Source organism: Pituophis catenifer, unplaced genomic scaffold (assembly GCF_029215685.1).
Source record: "Pituophis catenifer annectens isolate HBS135680 unplaced genomic scaffold, rPitCat1.0.hap2 SCAF_1, whole genome shotgun sequence".
NCBI lineage: Eukaryota > Metazoa > Chordata > Lepidosauria > Squamata > Colubridae > Pituophis > Pituophis catenifer.
The window spans coordinates 253,499,027-253,519,493 of record NW_027256881.1 but is presented as its reverse complement, the minus strand read 5'-3'; the positions used below and the strand labels follow the sequence as shown (position 1 = coordinate 253,519,493).

Genomic DNA, 20,467 nt, shown 5'->3' with positions numbered 1-20,467 from the left:
TAAACTAGAGATAAATGCCTAACTGTTCCTACTGTTTCAGGAAGAATAGATTTAAGAGCCCAGTTCTTAACGCACAAAATTTCTCCACATGCTCACAGCCTACAAACCAGTAAGAAACCAAAACAATAGTAACAACAGAGATTCTGAAACAATATAGGAGGCAGCTTAGAGATACAATCCATTAGTTTTTGTCTTTTTTTCTTTAGGAAATCAGGGCATGGGTCTTCAAGGGGTGGTTAGTTGTGGATCATGACCTCTTTTATGAGGTTCACCATCTTAGTCAATGAGACACTATAGTGTTTGTCCATGGCATCAAAATCTCAAAGCTAAAACTAGCTGAATAGGGAGAAAGAAGCTTTAAATGTCTTTATAACTTCTAATCCAGGCGCCCTCAGAGTGCCTCTCTCCACATCTATCTTTTGCATCAGAATAGCTTTCACTTCATTCCTGAAACTCTTGTATAAGTTAAGAATAGGGTTTTAATGGTCAATGAACACAACAGAAAAGGGTGGCTACAGGAACAGAATCTGTTGATGGTGAATGGTTCTTAACTTAATTTGAAGAAAAGAAAAAAGCAAGCAGAAAGTTTGCTGAATCCTTAATGGAGTTTCATTATTTCTAAACTATTGGTCTTTGTTTTCAAAGGGGGCGGTTTTTGTATTCTGTGGAATACCTTATGTTTTTTTGCTGTGATGTTGCTATACCGTTCATACTGAAGAATCAGTGGTGTCTTTAAAAGTTAGTATAAAGATGTTGATTTTAGATACTTGATTACCTCACAGAGGGAAATTTTAAACAGGCAAGCAACAATCTAACTTTTAGTCCTCCAGATGCTCTCCCTGATGCCTGGGGCTGTTAGAAGTTGTCATTCAGCATATTTGTTTATATCAGTATATTTCTGCTTTATGACCCTGGAGACAAGTATCAGGAGTACCTCAGTAGAATGCTTAAAGCAACTATTTGATGTGCAGCTTTCATTTTGAGCAGTGGAAGAGATTGCTATTTTAAGTAAGAGTCTCAATTTTAAAGGGTCTTCTATTCCTGGTTATTTAATTAAAATTGTCTCCAGTTTAGTTACACATATGAAGATGATACTTTAAATTACAGTTCTTTTTTTATTGCCTCAGTTGAAACTGTTAAGTAGCTGTAAGCCCAGACAATAGCTATGGATTCACTAGTTTAAAAAACTGGTCCAATAACATGTAATCCCCATTGATAATAGGAAGAGAATTGCAGCTAGTTTTATGCATTGTAAGAATGTGTAAGGCTAGGAAAAATCCAATTTTATGGGTTGTAGACTTTGCATATACATAATTATTTAACTGAAATCAATACTGGAAAGAATATTGCTCAGCTGATGTGGCTATTTTTTAGAATGCTTGAATCTTGTAGTTCAGTGATGTGATTAGTCTAGAATTCCCTTGCCTTCAAGGGCCACATTCAGAAGCTATCTATAAGGGATAGTTCAAAGAATAAGGCTAAAACAAACAGATGTTCTCACTTGAACATCCCCTTTTTCTTTGTCTGGCACCATTCTCAACTTTGGTGTCAGAAAGAAAACAGATCGGTCTCATTAGAGGTCTGACCCAATTTCTTTAGAAGAGAATTTAATGAAAACATTTCCCTGAAATAACAGCTGTAGTCCTATGAAAGGAAATTGCTGACTCCTATGTTAAAGATCCTGTTCAGTTGGCTTCCAGGGATCATTAACTTGAGATGTTGCTGATCAAATAAGATACGTTTCAACTGGAAAACAAGTGTCTTGATAGTATGTTACAGTTCATGTCTCAATTTTTATAGATTTTTTTTTAAAAATGTGAAATCTAGAACAAAAAGATGAAAAAGGCCATATTTGCCATGATTTTTTTAAAGTGTAGAATTCTAAAGGAAAATCTTATAGGAAAAGTAGAAGGATTTTCATCTTCAGGAACTCAAAGGAAGACCATAATGGGACAAGAGTCAATTTTCCTGTTCCAAAAATATTCACTATAGTTGTGAACATTCAGAACAAAGAAATGCCATCTATATCTTTGTGCTGCTCTAAGTGAAGAAAGATTAGTCATCTACACATTATGAGTGAAATTCTGAAAATATATCAGTTGTGAGATTTACCTTATAGGGTAACTATTCAGGAATAATCATGATGGTTAGCAATTCAGTGAAATCGCATACCTTTAATTGAAAATAGTACATTCAAACATAGGTTAAAGCTTCACCATATGTAATATTCATTCTTCTTACTGAAGAGAAAATATTTTCTGTGACTTGACTGTTTTGCCTTCTATTGTTAGCTAGCTGCAGTGTTGGAACATATTTTGATGGGGAACAAGAAAATTGTATTTTATGTCCTAATGGAACTTATCAAGACAATGAAGGTCAAATTGTCTGTGAACCTTGTCCAAATCTTCAACGTTCTGGGGACTCAAAAGCAATTGGTGCTCGCAGTATATCTGAATGTGGAGGTAAGGATATTATGAAACACACTGTATTTGGACAGAAAGACCTACTGTTGCTTCTCCCTTTTTATATATATTGAAAAATGTTCATTAACATTAGGCTTTGGAGAAATATTATAATTCCAGAATTTAGCTAAACAATTTACAGATAAAGTAGGTTTGCTCTTCATTGCAGGTGAATACACAGTACAGGTTTGTGGCTGTGAAAGCATGTATAATCTAATATCTCCCTATTATTAACTGCTCTGAAACAGGCAAGGGAAAAATGATATAGAGATATCTCAATAGAATCTTGATGGGGAATATTTGCCCAAATAAAGGCAAAGTTCTCAGCTTCTAACACGATCCTAGCTATGAAATTCTTCTTCTTGATCTTTGATCATTTTAGAAATGAATTTTTGCTGTAGCCCAGAGAATAGTGGCATTAAAGAGAAACAAATAGATTATACTAGAGACTAAGGAGGATAACCTTTTCCTACTGAACATCAATTTCTGATCATCTGGAGCAGCAAAGATTGCCTTTGTATGAAACTGTCCAGACACGTTTTTAATATTCATTCATGAGAGGATTTTACAGTAGATCACTAAAGACTAAATTCTAAACTCAGGAATTAAATACTGCGGACTGAAGCACCCAGGCATCTTGGTAGTATTTCAGACTGTGGCATTCAAGAGTGCTGCCAGACAGTTATTTAAGCTATGTATTAGAGACCACAGACAATTGCTTGCAACAGGGCAACAATAAAGTAAATCTTGTAGTTTAGATAATTTTTTCTGGATGGTTAAGAATATACCAATTAAAATGTTTAAAGATTGTGGGTTAATTTTATCCAGTAATCAGACTATGTTTTGCCTAGTAAATGTATTCCATGGATTTTCCAGGAAGGAAAGAGCTAAATTTATTACACTTTAAAGCCATTTCTGTGGGTATAATGTAATGTCATGCAAAATGGGGGAAAAGTATTGGAATTACAAAAGTACAGAATGATTCTGGACTGAATATTCTGGATTTTTTTTAAAAAAAAACACAGTTGTTTTACTTCTACAAAGTACTCTAGTTATGGGAAATGTAGATACGTTATGAAGGTATCATTTAGTCTAATTTTCATTAGTTTATTTATATATTCCTTCAATTCATTTAGTCTACTTACTCTGACAGGCAGCACTGTCCAGATTTTCATACACGATCTGTTCCTAGCCGTAGATGGAAATGAATCTGTGCATTTTCCTTTCCTACCCTTTCTAGAGCTATGATCCTTTTCCAAGGTTTTTATTTGATGGGTTATTTTCCTGAATAAGCAAATGCTTCTCTGATGGTTACATATAAAAAAATTGCTAGCTGACAGTGCTTAACTACTGAAAAAGGAATACAGAATATTTGCAACCAGCTCTTTCTTCACGGCCATTATATAATGAAAATATTTAATACTACTGGATATAAGTAGCACAGGTTCTATATAACTTTTGAAGCACAGGTTCTCGATAAGTCTTGATGGAAAAATAGAACTGCAAAAGTTTAATATACCTTCCTTCAATCTTTGTTTTTAATGTATCCTAATTTATCTCCATTGAAGTAATATATTTTAACATGCTAGTCTTTTTTCCTGGCATACTAAATTTCTTCAATGAAAGAGATCTTTTAATATAGAGTAGAACTGCAATTCTCTATCTGCATTCTTAATACGAGACGTCAAAATATTCCACCCCTTGATATTTATGATCAAATAGTTTGGCTTAATATTTTGTCCCACAATATAACCCATTCTCTAATTTTTTTCTAATACAGAAAAAATGTTTGATCTTACTGTGAATTTTACACTCCCCATTTACAAGTCCCTGCACAATGTGCAATATAATATCAACATAGAGCATTTTGTAAAATACCCATATTCTCCATTTAAACTATCAGTTTTCAATCAAGAAGTGTGGACGATGTGTTGGTTGATACCACGAACATAGTTTGGTAACTGGTGTGGCTAATCTTTGCACTTATGTTGGCCTGTTGGTAAAGGAAAATGGCATATCCTCTGATTCAAATTAAATATCCCTATCTAGGGAAAATAATTTAAATTTGCATATAATGTAATATCTTAGTTACTTCCAAGCTCAAAAGAGAAAGCGTTGGGAAAGAAATGATTTCTTCATGTCCCTCGTGTCATGACTAATGGCTCAATGTCTCCCATGTCATTTTCTTCCTTCATTGCTGCAATGAGTGCATATGGTTCCTTCTGCTGCTTTATTCATAAGCCAAGGCCGTTTTCCCTATTAAACACAGTTCATTAGCTGTAAACAAAATTCCTCATCCCTGATCAAGAGCAGTTAGTGCCTTTTTTTTCCCCTGTGAACTTAAATAACCTGAAATGAAGCCAAGGCCAATTTAGCTCCTCTTAACAAAAACAGCCATTTGGTAAAGTGATTTATTGAAGCTGTAAACCACAAGGTAACAGATTTAACCTCTCTTTAAAAGTTAAGAACTCCACAGTATACCCAAACAATTGCAGCAGTAACCCATTGTCTTGCAAAGCAGTTTAATCACTTGCTTTGTCTTTGCAATCTGCTTATTGCAAATTTGGGAGATACATTACTCAGATTTTACATGGAGAGCAACATGAATATAATCAATTCTAGCAGATTAGCTCTGTTTTTATAGTATCTGAGCATCAAAACAGTTCAGAAGCAGAGATATTAAAGACCAGGATAGGAATTGGATCAGTGGCGCATTTCAAATTTTTTTACTACCGGTTCTGTGGGTGTGGCTTGGTAGGCGGGGCATGGCTTGATGGGCGTGGCTTGGTGGGCGTGGAAGGGGAAGGATACTGTAAAAACTCCATTCCCACCCCACTCCAGGGGAAGGTTACTGCAAAATCCCCATTTCTTCCCAATCAGCTGGGAATTGGGAGGCAGAGAATAGATGGGGGTGGGGCCAGTCAGAATTTTTACTACCAGTTCTCCGAACTACACAAAATTTCTGCTACCGGTCTCCAGAACTGGTCAGAACCTGCTGAAACCCACCTCTGAATTGGATGTAATTACTGTACTTCTACACCATCTATTTATCATATGGCCAGCATTTGTATGTGTTACGAAAACATTTTAGTACAGTTTCACTATCATTTCTGCCTTGCATATGTCCTTCAACTGCACTGAAAGTGAATGGGTTTTCAAGATAAGATCTGTGGAAATAAAGGATAAGCAGAACCAGGCATTGTTAAAATATATTCAAACAAAGGATAACCCTACCTTTCTTTATTATCTGTTCATTTAGCATATAGGCTAAAGGAGCTTATTACTTCATAAAATAGAGATGAAGTGGGGTAGAATATTGGGAGGTGCATGAAAAATTATAATTCCTTTTCTCTTAAAAAACTTGGCATGGTATTTTTATATAGATAACTAGTAGGGAAAGCATTGAAAATAAAAGCTGTTATGCCTCTGGCAACTTTTCCTGACCTTGTCTCCTCCAGATGTGTTGAGATTACAACTCCTACAATTTTTAATTTGTGTCAAAGTATATTTAAACAGAGTGGGTTGGGATCCTATTTTGCATTCTTGTTTTGTTTTTCTTTCTTCCCCCCCCCCCAAGTTTTTTAGTTTTTATAAAAATGTCAAATCAATGCGTGAACAGTGTGGCACCTGGGCGCCATACATTCCAGTACAAACAAAACTGATCAGATTAAACATGATTATTACATTCCATCAATTTATGTATTTCCCATAACCTAGCCTACTCTCAGAAGTCACTGCACATGACATCATCTCACATCACCTGCAGACCTACCTGCAGAGTCAAGATTGACTCAGTCTTCCATCCTTCTGAGGTTGGTAAAATAAGGACCCAGATTGTTGGGAGCAATATGCTGACACTGTAAACAGTTTAGAGAGGGTTGTAAAGCACTATGAAGTGGTATATAAATCTAAGTGCTATTGCTAATTTTCTACTAAAAAAACCAAGCCTATTTAAAAAATGTGATCAGAAAGAGAGGCTAGTAATATAGTACAATGGAAGCTACTGTTTTCTTACTGCAGAAATAGGTAACTTTCTCTAAATCAAGTTACATGTGAGTGTTAGAACTGAGAGCAGAGACAGGAAACTGTTTACAATTGTTTTCTGCTGTGTTTTGTTTTAACAAATATTAAAAGTTTAACATTTGATTCTAAGCTTACATGTAGGCATCATTTTAAACTGATTTTGCTTCAGATTTTTATATCCACTCTGTTACCCTTTTTCCTGCTCTCCAGGACAGTGTTCCCCAGGTGAATATTCAGCTGACGGATTTAAGCCCTGCCTTTCATGCCCTTCTGGAACATACCAGCCTGAACCAGGTCGAACATCTTGCTTTATATGTGGAGGAGGTCTGATGACAAAAATTATCAGTGCAACAATGTTTCAGGATTGTGAGACTAAAGGTAAGAATGGCAAGACTTTGAAACGTCATGTATTTCAGTCCCAATTTTTCATCTCTCCCTGAAAAGGATCTCTCCCTACCCAGCTAGGATAGACAATGATTTACTACCTATAGGAATACTTTTCACCATCCAGAATATAAGATATATCTTATATCTTATATAAGATATGTAAGAAATACCATACATTAGACCAAAAATAGGTAAAAAATAATGTGTATCTTCCAATCAAGCAAGGCAAACATAACCCTAGCACCATTTCAAATAGCTAGCTTCCTATAATAGCAATAGCAATAGCACTTAGACTTATATGCCGCTTCATAGTGCTTTTTTACAGCCCTCTATAAGCAGTTTACAGAGTCAGCATATTGCCCCCAATAATCTGGGTCCTCATTTTACTGACCTCTGAAGGATGGAAGGCTGAGTCAACCTTGAGCTGGTGAGATTTGAACTGCCGAACTGCAGCTAGCAGTCAGCTGAAGTAGCCTGCAGTGCTGCACTCTAACCACTGCGCCACCTTGGCTGTAATAATGATTTTTTTTCCACAGAAAGTTGAATATATTTTTCACCTATATGCTTTTTTGTGTTATAAATGTTATATGCGTCTATTATGCAGTAAACACATTATGAAAATTACGCTTTGTAAATAGTACACCAACTCATACAAGCTTTTATTTATACAGGGTAATAAGCATGTCAATTTGTATACATTTATTTTAAGAAAAATAGTTGTTAAATGAATGAATTTAAGGTGAATTAAGGCCATTATGTTTGCCATAATTTTTCAAAATATTAGTCCAAGCTACTTTCTTATTCTCATTTATAGTGCAGTGCTCACCTGGACACTTTTACAATACAACTACGCATCGTTGTATCCGCTGCCCAAATGGAACATATCAACCTGAGTTTGGACAAAAGTACTGTATTTCATGTCCTGGAAACACAACTACTGATTATGATGGATCCACAAACATATTGCATTGCAAAGGTGAAGATTTGTACTAAGTAAGAATAGTGAATTTTAGATTCCAGGAGATCAGTACAACTTGCCCTGCTTATATTCAGTTCAATTGGCTTTTTTCCCCACATTGTTGGAGAATCCTGTGCCATAGTTCCTTCTTGAGTTGCTGTGGTAACATTTCTATATATAGCAAATCACATGAGATTTCTTTCCTTGGGGGAATTGCAGCTTAGATTCTGCCAAGGAGTCAAAGGCAGGCTAATAGCAGAGCAACTAGATTCAGTTTCAGTATAAATGTATTCCCTAAAAAGTATAGATGCTCTTCTTACTGCTTCAATTAATATGAGATGTCCTTAGTGTAAGAGTCTTCAATAATGCTTCTAGGCATCCTGTAGTTCATCCTCTGTTACTGCTGCCTTTCACTCTTTCTCATTAACTCATAAAATGAAACTCATAAAAACTCATACTGTGTTTCAAGGGCTTTCTTTAGTATGTCTGCTTCCTCTTGGGATACAGCATATTTGACCTGGTTATTTTCTTTGGTATTGGTCTCAATGCAACTCATATAAGTGGAAACAAGAACAGCTGCCAACAGTTTCATCAAGGTTTCTACAGAGTACTGTAACTGTACCTAAGGCTTTGATTCCTAAGACTTTTGTTTACTCTCTTCTACCTACTGCCAACAGTATGTAGCAGTCTCCCTTATTCCAATGTAGGGAGCCAGTGTATGCCAGCCATCTTCAAGGTCTCTATTTCATTTCATTTCATTTCATTTCATTTCATAAGTTCTATTCTAGATAAAGGCAGTTAACAAAATTAAAACAAAAACGTAAATTTGACATAAATTTAAATTCACTAAAATTGATACATAATTAAACATTGATACATAATAATTTAAAAATTAAAAACTTAGCAAAAAAAGATTTATCTTCATTATTCTTCCCAATATTGAACTTATGGGAGCCAAAATCAGTTTCAAAGAAAGTGTGTTCCTTAGTTGAAGAACAGTACAAGAAAAGGCTCTCTTTCGCCTCAGAAAGATATGATAGCAACAGCCATTTGCAAAAGGCATCTTCTATAGATATTAATAGGAACACGGTGGCTCAGTGGCTAAGACACAATTGAAAGGTTGGCAGTTCAGCAGTTTGAATCCCTAGTGCCGCATAACAGGGTGAGCTCCCGTTACTTGTCACAGCTTCTGCCAACCTAGCAGTTTGAAAGCACATAAAAAATGGAAGTAGAAAAATAGGGACCATCTTTGGTGGGAAGGTAACAGCGTTCCGTGCGCCTTTGGCATTTAGTCATGCTGGCCACATGACCACGGAGACGTCTTTGGACAGCACTGGCTCTTTGGCTTTGAAACGGAGCACCGCCCCCTAAAGTCAGGAACAACTAGCATGTATGTGCGAAGGGAACCTTTACCGTTATAGATATTAATAGCTAGACACATTCATAATAAGAGTTCCTTAGATAGTCAAGTTGTACAATCTTTTGCTCTTAAAAGTGAAGACTAACTGTATTGTAGGTGTGGTTTGGTTGACATTTGAGTACAATTCAAAGAGCTAGTTATTATCTTTAAAGTAGTGCAATGGTTTGACATTTTGATAATTTAAGTGAAATGTATCCATCCATCCAATGAGCATGTCTAGATTAGGGATATTGTTGATTCCCTCTGTGAGCGCTAGGAAGGAAAGCTCGGAGAAACTTCCTTTTTTACCATGTCCTCCATACTTATGCAGCCTTCCATGAAGACTCAAAAGATATATTTCCCAAGAGCTTTTAAAGAGGTGGTTAAAATGGAATGTTCCAAAGAACATATGGTGTCCAATGTTGCCAGGACTAGTTGTTATGAGAGAGATTTATTATAGGCTTAATGGGAATGTGGGTTGGTTGTGGTTGCATGATTTTATTGATATATGTAAACCACTGACAATCCATCTGGAATCATTGGTATAGAATTAATATTGCAAAATCGGGATTTCATTTTAGCTTGTTCCTACCACCACCATCACCCCACCCCCCAGTCTATTACTGAATTAGGGAATATTAAACAAAACCAATTATTCCTTGGAATTAAGCAGTAAGGAGCATCAGAGATTGGCACCACTAGGGTACTAAAGGCATATCACCCAATGCCTTACATTCGTAAGTGTAAGGAATGATTTTGAGGGACAATAGGAAGTGCTGCTACCAAGACAAAGGTCATATAGTTCAGGACACAACAATAACCTGAGAAAACATCTCAGGAAAGACCTTGCCTAATAAAGGGAGGGAGGAGGGAAGAACATTCAGACTTGCAAGATTCTATTACTGTCAACCTATAATTGACGTGCAACAACTTTAGTTTTCTAATCTGGTCTACTTTGGAAAGCTGTCTTCAGTCAGCAGCATAAGTGTTGAACAGTAGTCCTTCAGTCCTTCTGGATATAGCCATAAAGGAGCAGTGCCTCAAAGCCTAATCCCACCTAGCAACCTGAACAATTCCATGATCAATGTACTGAAAGTACTAAAAGATCCAGGGTATCTAACAGGGCTTCGTTTTTATCCAGTTTAATTGAAGGTCCTCTATCAAGTGAACCATATCAGTTTTAATAATACTCAGTACTGTCACCATTTAACTAAGCCATGTAATGGTTTCTCCTCAGCTTCCACAAGTGGAGAGTGTAGGTGAATCATGGAGAAGATCAGAAGAAGGAAACCATTAGCTAGTTATTTTTGTGTTTGTGATAGAAAATGGGTTTTCTTTATCATTCTAGACAATATATCCAGATAAAATGTGTAATGAGGAAGGGGCCTGTGGATTGGTTGCAATATTTAGTCAGCTTGGAGGCAATAAAGACAATCATAGGTTGGTTGCAATAATCAGCAGGCATTGATATTTTTCCCTTGTAGTGAGGAGATATGGTGATATGAATATCAGAATAGCTATGAAAGTTATGAATATAGCTACCAGAATGTCATTAATATAATCCATTGTGTCAATGGGATAGTCAAGTGCAGTAAAATAGTCATGTGGAAGGACTTTGTATGTTAATCTTTGTCAAACTTGGAAGATGCCAGGTCCATAAATAGGGTGATGTGTGAATATAATTCATTCTCAATCATTGCAAGCAGTTGTTTAATAACAATTGTTTAAGAAACCATATGATTGATTGACACCCTTTTTTGTGTGTGTGCATAGGCCGTAACGTAGATAATAGATTCCTCTTTCTTTTTTCAGACAGACATTGTGGGGGTGAGCTTGGAGAGTTTACTGGATACATTGAGTCCCCAAACTACCCTGGAAATTATCCTGCAAACACTGAGTGTATTTGGACTATAAATCCACCTCCTAAGCGCCGCATTTTGATTGTGGTTCCAGAAATATTTTTACCAATAGAAGATGAATGTGGAGACTACTTGGTGATGAGAAAAAGTTGTAAGTTAAAATGAAGTAGATTTTGTTTCTCTGAATTTCTGTGTCGAGTGTAGCTCTACATAAAGTGACATAAAAGAGATATACTTTGGCTATAGGCCCGGGTATACTAATGCCTAGGTCCGTGATGGCGAACCTATGGCACGCATGCCACAGGTGGCACGCGGAGCCATATTAGTGGGCACGCCAGCTCAGTTCTGGGGCGCATGCGCGTGCCGGCCAGCTGATTTTCGGGCCTTCTGGGCCCACCAGAAGTAGGGAAACAGGCTGTTTCCTGGGTCTGGAGGGCCTGGGGGTGGGGGGTGGGGAAGGCCCGTTTTTTTTCTTACCTGGCTCCAGATCCTCTCTGTGTATCTGGGAACGGCGAAAACAGCCTTTCCCACTTCCTTGGAGGCCCTATGGAGGCTCAAAGGGCCCATTTCCCCACTCCCTGTGGGACAGGAAGTGACGTTTTTTCCTGTTCCCCCCGCCTCCAGAGACTCCTAGAGAGGCTCCTACAGACTCCTAGAGAGGCTCCTAGAGACTCCTAGAGAGGTTCTGGAGGCTGGGGACAGCAAAAAATGTCACTTCCTGTCCCACCGGGAGTTGGGAAATGGGCTTTTTCAGCCTCCGTAGGGCCTCCAAGGGAGTGGGAAAGGCTGTTTTCGCCGTTCCCAGATACACAGAGACGATCTGGAACCAGGTAAGAAAGAAAAACGGGCCTACCAGGCCATCATGTGCCAGGAGCGGGGGGAAGGGGGAGGGGGTTGTGCACACATGTGCGTGGGCACGTGCGCGCGCGACCCTCCCCCGCCCCCCCCTCTCCTGGCACGCGATGGCAAAAAGGTTAGCCATCACTGGCCTAGGTGAATAAAGGAGCATGCACCCAAAATCTTGAAATTCTGTTGTTTTATTTTCTTTGGACTGATGTCTTCAGATTAGGTCACCTTGCTCATAGGTATATGGGAAAAAGATGTACAAATGATATTAGTCCCTTGTAGGTGGGAAAATCACCTTTGTACAGTTTAAGACATTACCTACTGAACAAAAGGATCAACGTAAAGAGAACATGTTGGATATTGAAAATCAGTATTTTGTTAGCTTGTTTTGGTAGTAAGAGATCAGTAAAATTAATGGCCAATGATATGATCAAGGTATAACTGCGTAGATACTCAGTGTAGTAATGTGTTGTGAAACATGATTTTTAAATTTTTTTTGGAGAGTCATTCCTAGATCTTTTCCCACAACTACAGAACTCTTATTTTGAAATGTTGGGAAGAGTTTGACAGTTTAAAATGCACCAACTTACTTTCATACTATGTTGAGAGCAACAGTGACAAAAGTTGTATACATTACAATGAAATTGAAAAACAAACTCTTCTGAAATAACAGCCTCTACTCTTCTGGCACCATATAACTGTACTATGATTATTTCCCCAGAATTCTCAGTTGTTAGCTTGTTTTCATCAGGAAAACACTTTTCTAAAGCAGGCTTCAGTAGATAAACATAGTGGTTACAGATAGCAGTAATCTTCTGCTTTTCACTAGAAGAGACTTTGGTAACAGAATAACTGAACAGGATAATTAGTATTGGGGTAATAGTAGGACCATATGGAAAATAAAGCATAATAGAACTCTAATATCTGCTTTGTACATTTTCTTTGGTAGCTTCCTCCAACTCTGTGACCACATATGAAACCTGCCAAACCTATGAACGCCCTATAGCTTTCACTTCCAGGTCCAAAAAGCTGTGGATCCAGTTCAAATCAAATGAAGGAAATAGTGCAAAAGGATTCCAGGTCCCTTATGTAACCTATGATGGTAAGCCACGGTAAAAACTCAAGAAAATTTAAATGTGGACATTTTATTTTTGTTATTTATATTTCTGCACTTCCATAATTGAAGAAGTTAGAAAGAGAATATCTCAAGAAGATGAATAGGTAGTGAGCAGTTATTTAACACCTGAACTTTCCCATACGTGAAACTGTCACTTGCTGTACTCACAGATCATGCTAAATCATAAGTGATTTGTTGATTAGGTCTACTATATATTGTGAATCCAGTCACTGTGGGATTGTAAATTGTAGCTTATGGCTAAGTCAACAAACCTATGGCTGGGTACAATATATGAATCCAATCATAAGGTAAATAGTTTAGAAAATATTAGCAATCGTTGTGTTACCCGATGCTTGAACTGTTCATTGATCTTTATGATTGAAAGCCAATCTTGGCAGAGATTAACCTGGAATATAGATATACTGTATAGTTTCTTTATTTGGGGGAAATATATTTTGTTTATCTGAGAATACAGAGTTAGAATTCCTGGCTAGAAAGTGGCAGTAATTGCATTTTTGCAGCTTAAGGCTTTAATAAAGAACTTTTATGAAAAAAATGTGTTGGCCTTGATGCCACGTCTTACTAGTCAGCCATGCCAGGACACATCATTTCTGCACAAAATGATGTAGGGTTAATTATACCTGATCAGAGAAATTGTTATGGTACTTAGGACCATGATAGTAAGACAGACACTGTAGCTGTTTCCAGAAAAAGTTCTGAATCTTATATTGGTTTTTGTATTTTATGTAATACATTTTTTACAAGATATGTTCTGTGTGATATTGTGACTTCTCTATTCCTTGATTGCTCTATTATAGCTCAGATTATATTTTTAGATTTAGGAAGAACTATCATATGTTTTCACTCTGCCCTGGGAAGTGAGTTTTCTCATAACCGTTCCAGTGGTTTCACACTTTCTGCTTTGAAGTTGAATTTGGGACTAATCAATATTTCAGGCAGAAGCAAAGAAAACTAGCAGCTTTCTCTCCATGTGATCTCTGGCCATTATTCCAAGTTAAACAGGAACTATCCTCAGGGTAACCACCATCTCTAAACAAATCTGGATTGGGCATGATGAACTCCAAATGCCTGACATGTGTTTCTTTTAAAGAGCTAAATTTGGCTTTGCTGTAATCAGAGGTAACTTTCTGATCTCCGTTTTCGGAGACAGCATTTGTTCCAGAATTTTGCAACTGAGCTTGATGTAATTTCCATAATGAAATCCCATTTCTGGAACTCACATGCTTGCTGTAAAAATAGCAAATGATGTTGAGTAATGGTTTTATTACACAAAGACAAAGGGGAATAAGAATGTTGATGGTGGGTATTTTTAATGCAGTAAGTGTATTTTTTTTCTTAAGTAAAAAAGTTTTTGAAATGTTGTACAAAGTAGAGTTTGTTAGAATACTCATGATTTGAACATAGTAGTATCAACCATTTACTATGGCAAACTTTGTTTCTGTCTTTTTTATATAGTTCTCTTATTGAAATAATTTTGGAATATATTAAATCTTCAAATTATGGAAGTAAGCCTCTAATTTGATTGTACATTACAAAAAAAAATCCATAACAACCCTGGGATGCTTTTAAATTGCTTTAGGTATTTAAATGTAAATTATCCATTTTTGCCTAAATGGAATATTTTTTACTCCTTAATAAATACGGTAAGCAAGATTAATGTTGCTTTGTGTGTTCTGAATAGAGGATTATCAAGAGCTAATAGAAGATATAGTCAGAGATGGTAGACTTTATGCATCAGAAAATCACCAAGAGATCCTTAAGGTAATCTTATTTCTAATCTTGCCTGAAAGAAAATAGGAATTAAGCTTTTCCATAGTTAAAAGATTTATGCTGTTACTCATGATCTGTAAAGTGCAATGAGTCGGCAATGTATTAATACATTCTTATGACAGAGGGAAGTGGGTACCAACATAGGAAGGTAGGTACAGTATATCTTCCTAACAAGAAGAGCTATCTGCTATTATTATTATAATTATTATATATTATACATATTTTGCCTTGCCACTCTGGAGTTCCAGAACTCTTGAAGCTACTTGAGGCAGTGCTGATTAAAAGTACATTATTATTTGAAACAAAAAAACCAAAAGTGGTTTCTTTATTCATGTGCCTTGAGACTATAAAGGTAGTCCTCGACTTACAACTACAATTGAGCTCAAAATTTCCATAGCTGAGCGAGACAGTTGTTAAGTGAGTTTTGCTCCATTTTACAATTTTTCTTACCATAGTTGTTAAATCAGTCACTGCAGTTGTTATGTTAGTAACATGGTTGTTAAGTGAACCTGGCTTCCCCATTGACTTTGCTTGTCAGAAAACCACAAACGGGGATCACACCTTTGGATGCTGCAAACATCATCAATACATGCCAGTTGCCAAACATTCAAATTTTGATCATGTGCCCACGGGGATGTTGAAACGGTTTTATATGTGAAAAATGGTCATAAATCACTTTTTTCAGTGCTGTTGTAACTTCGAACAGTCACTAAATGAACTGTTGTTAAGTCGAGAACTATCTGTATACAGTTAAGGAAGGGGTGGAAAATTTCAAAGTAAAAAATACTATTTCCAGCTTATGAAGTGGTAACGACAATAGAAAACTTTGATCTTAACAATGCTAGCATAGCCCTATATTTTGTTCAAGAGTGCTAATAAAAGTTCTTGCATGATACTGGGATTCAGGGATTGGAATATCCACCAGGAAATACATCAGTCCAGTCCACCCTCAGCCATACTGTAGTGTAGAGGTTCACTGAGTTTAGATTTTAATAGTTACTATATTAAATGCTATACTTTTGTTTTCTTCAAGTTATCATCATATGATTAAAAATATTGACCTTATTCTTTCAGGATAAGAAGCTGATAAAGGCGTTGTTTGATGTCTTGGCCCACCCACAGAATTATTTTAAGTATACAGCACAAGAATCTAGGGAAATGTTTCCAAGATCTTTCATTCGACTGTTGCGCTCTAAGGTCTCCAGATTCTTGAGACCTTACAAATAATGTATATTACATTTTTAAAGAACTTTGAGTTCTTAACTGTACAGGCTTGTTTTATATTCTTTTTATAGGGCAGTCTGGAGGAAACCGATGAGCCAATTGTATACAACATGTATATTTTAAATTAAATAAATAATTATTTCATTCATGGTTTCCCCCCCCCCTTTTTTTTTCTCATTATCCACTGGTGACTGTCTATTTTAGAAAAGTTGCCCAATTGTCTTGGAAGTGATGCAAGGATGACTAATCATGATTAAGTGGATATTCTTGAAAAGCAACTTTTGAAATTTCATGATGGCAGCAGTTTAAAAGAGTGGATCCACCATTTTGGAAATGTCCAATCAGTTCACTATGGAATTTCAGAGATGAAGAAGAAGGGACAAGCTTAAATGTTGCTCTGATATGAGAAAGGAATGGTTTTCAAAGCGTGATTTCAAAACAAACCAAAGAATGATGTGAGTCTTCTGCTTTTTCATTAAAAAGAAATAGTACAGTAGACTTTCAAGTGGATTTTAAAGTGAAAATGATAGTAATGTTTTTTGTACAGAATTCTTTATTTCTCAAGATTCTGGTTGCCAATTCAGTATTTATCATTTATTTGAGTTACCCTGGAGGAAAAGTGAATATTTATGTTCTCAGACATTCCAATGCAAAGTGAATAAAAACTGTGTGTCAGGGATGGGGGAAATTATAATTGTCTTATTCATGTATGTGGGCAATGATAAATATTGATCCTATGACATTTCACTGTATAAATATGTTAAGCTTATATTTAAAAATTACCTTAAAAAAGATAATTTAAGTTAAAAAATGCAGTAAATTTGTATGGCTCGGATAGGATTATGTTATGATGTGCAGGGGGAAAAAGTCTTCTGTAAGACAAACCACATTATTCCTTAGCTTCTTTAATTAATTTCTCAATGCTGTATGTAACTTTGTTCTTTTTTTTTTTTTTGCCACACTCCTGTTCATAAATTAATGACTGATTTCTTGACATGTTAAGTAATAATCTCTATTATTTCTATCCTTGTTTTCCACAAGAGGGCAGCATGTGGTACAAATTTAATTCTAAATAAACGGTACTTTGTTTTATCCTTAGTTTAAAAAATAGTGTTCAGAAGGAGTGTATGAGAGTGTGCATCTGTGCCATGTGCAGAAGCATAGAATTAATATAGGATGCTGATTTCATTTGGCAATTAATTGCAGTCTTTAAGGCTTTTTCTTACGGTTCACTGTTAAAATGACCTGAGACTAGAAGAATTTAGGATTACAGTATATCAAAGATAAAGGTAAATAGTGAATTTCAAGGTGAGGCCATCATATTCCAGGCTATTACCTTAATTGGCTTTCCTGCATATTGCAGAAGGTTAGACTAGATGATTCCCATAGTTTCTTCTATCATCACAATTTATTTATTTACACATAGATACAGTGTATATACATACAACTTATATGCCATCCACCTCCCAATGACTCTGGGCATCTTACAATTAAAAGTAAAAAAGAAGAAAAAATAAAATGAATAGCCCTAAAATATCACATAACCAACATCCCATCTCCACCCCAATCTAGCAGTGATTCAACTTTTGCTTTGCCCCAGAGCCTGGGAGAATAGCCAGATCTTTAATAGCTTCCTGAATATCACCTTTTAATTCTACAGTTCTAGGTTAACTGATGGCAAATGCATGGTGCATCAGTTACTGTTGTATACTATTCATACTATGCATGTGTAGAATGTTCCTCCAGCCATCTCATCTAATAATCAGCAGACAGCTAACCTAAGATAATTATTGGAAAAAACACAGGGTTTGATGTATTAATATAAAGAACATAAGGTTCTAAGCCTACCATTATAGTCATTCTTACATATCAATATATAGTGGAACCTCTGGTCACGAATGTAATCCGTTCCAGGACTTCGGTCACAACCCAATTTGATCGTGACTGGAAGTGAGACTGACTGCGCATGTGCGACCCAAAAAAATGGCATGGAAGGTGAAACCGCCATGGCAGGGAAAATCACCACAGCTGTGTTTGGTCACCACCTGAGGATGTGTCCGCGACCAGAGTGAAACATTTAGCAGATTTTTTTGTCGGCACCCGATTTGATCGTGGTCGGAAGCGTTTGTGATCCGAGGTTCCAATGTATTTACAGACTTCCAATTAGACAGTATTTTTTTTGAAGATTGAAATTTGGAAGCCTTTGAAAGCTAACCAGATCCATCCATATCCTCTCTAATCTTTGAGGATCCTTGCTTGAAGTATGTCTTATGAGTCTAAAGGAATTCATAGATTCAGAAATTAATTCAGAAATGTATTTTTAGGAGGGAACCTGCAAGTTCTGAAGAAATAGCAAACAGACTGGAAGATACTTGGGTGTTCTGGCTATAGGTCATAAAGATCTTTCTGTAAAAGAGATGACTCACTGTTTTGAAAGGCTAAACATTAGCTCATCAGTCAACTCAACTATCATCAAAAATTTACTCTAGATATTTTGCACACAAAGAAGACAAAAACACTAAAAACACTCTGGGAATGTCACTTCAATTTAATTACTCAATATACAAGTTGGGATGAAATATGGGCTGCCAAACTTTTAAAGTCATCTGCAAAATTAAAAGAGGCAGCAGTAAAAATTGTTTATATGTACCATTTTATTCCAGTGAGACTAAAAGCATAAATTCTGCTCTACTAGCTTAATGATTCATTATTTGGTGGAGCCTCCCAATTATTTCAGACTTCTGGTCCAAAATATTTGCAACTATCTCTGATACTGTTTCTGCAGTATTTTACTCAGTTCCTTTATTAAGCCTACTAACAAGGGAAATGAGTTACAGTTCCTTGTTTTATTTTATAAATAGTAATATCAGCTATTATCCTTCAATCCATTGCTATTGAATCATTAGTGGAAAATGGGAAAAGCTCTCCCCATTCAAAGCAGACTTTCAAAGGTTTCATATATAAGACTTCTATATAGTAAGAACTAAACTCCTAACAATATTTCATCAATCCTTCTGGGAAGCATTAATGAATAATTAATTAAGACTGTAATCATTGGAGGATTTAATTAGAATATAGAAAGTAGATATTACTTTGCAGATATTCCATTTCTGTTATTGGTATTATTTGTTGCCAAATGTTGATTAAGGATCTGTAAAATGATGTGTAAAATATTATAAACATTTTTTACTTCCATATATCAAGTCGTCTGGATTTTTAAAAATTAAAGTAATACATGTAAATGAGATAGCTAATGTATTAATCCTTTGATTCCATCATTCAAATAAGATCACAGGAGTAGCAATTTGTTTTATCACTCAAATTAATTTATTTTCAGATTTAATCAGGTTTACAGCCTGGAAATACTGATAATAATATTCTTTTATTAGCCAACCTGCTTTTCTTATATACAAATGTTCTTTTTTTGTGTCTGCATGGATTTTTGTGTCTTTATTTAAGAGGTAATTTATACAGTACTAAGCACTGAAGGGAATGTGTACTCCATACTTATTTTATCACACTGTTTGGGATATCTTCCAATGCCTAGGCAGTTCTAGTGGAATAACATAACTCTCAAATCAAAATTATTCAGTTACGCAGCTTTTCTCATCATATTTATAAATAATGGACAGGCCCACTCTTGCCTATGATTTCATTAATGTGAGAAGGGTATCTGCTCGATGTTTTGCTTCCTTCTAGGTAGAAGGGGTACACATTTGATTTACCAGACTTAGAAGCTAGGCCTATAAGTGCATCTTTAAGAGTGGTTGAAACTGTAAGACATCAAAGGTAATGCTTATAGATAAACTCCCATTAAAGACATCAAAAGTACTTTTCTCTAGGTTACTTGGAAAATCTTAAATGCACTCGAACAAACACTTCCATAGAACTTTCTTTCATTTCAGTGAGGGTCAAGTGGTCAAGAGAAATACCTAAAATGCTCCAGATTTCCACACTGATATAATATTAATGACTTAGTTAATAGTAGGCCTTCATAAATTGCTCTCATTCTTGGCAACACTACATTTCAAGACAAAGGCCCTAGTGATAGAAATTACTTAGAAGGAATTTAAAATAGTTCTCTTCATAAAGAGTTTAACTCTTCCTTTTTCCAAGGAGACCAAGTATGATAGACATGGGAAGCACTAAACTGCTTCCTGAAGTTTTATTTTCTGACTAAACAAATAGAGTGATCGGATAGAATTTCTTCCTAAAATTTGGTTAACTGTTGCCCTTTTCAGAAAGAAAGAGGAACAGAAAGTTCATTGCCAAAAGAGTGGCATAAAAAAGCAAACCCCAATACGTAGGTTACAACATGTTATTTATTCTAATGTGGAACCAATTCATATTTATTTCACTGCTAAAGAACATCCGAAAAAGTTAGAATGATATTTTGTTTTC

General features: G+C 36.0%; 1 protein-coding gene across 2 annotated transcripts in view; it reads left to right on the top strand.

Annotated features, from left to right (window-relative positions):
* Positions 1 to 16,069, top strand: part of SCUBE2 (signal peptide, CUB domain and EGF like domain containing 2) — a 55,860-nt gene extending 39,791 nt beyond the window's left edge. For both annotated transcript variants that reach the window (XM_070957473.1, XM_070957472.1), the window contains exons 17-23: positions 2,292 to 2,462; positions 6,696 to 6,863; positions 7,687 to 7,848; positions 11,042 to 11,239; positions 12,884 to 13,036; positions 14,754 to 14,833; positions 15,917 to 16,069. In XM_070957473.1, coding sequence (XP_070813574.1) covers positions 2,292 to 2,462; positions 6,696 to 6,863; positions 7,687 to 7,848; positions 11,042 to 11,239; positions 12,884 to 13,036; positions 14,754 to 14,833; positions 15,917 to 16,069 — 1,085 coding nt within the window. The remainder of the gene's footprint in view (positions 1 to 2,291; positions 2,463 to 6,695; positions 6,864 to 7,686; positions 7,849 to 11,041; positions 11,240 to 12,883; positions 13,037 to 14,753; positions 14,834 to 15,916) is intronic.
* Positions 16,070 to 20,467: the final 4,398 nt, after the last annotated feature.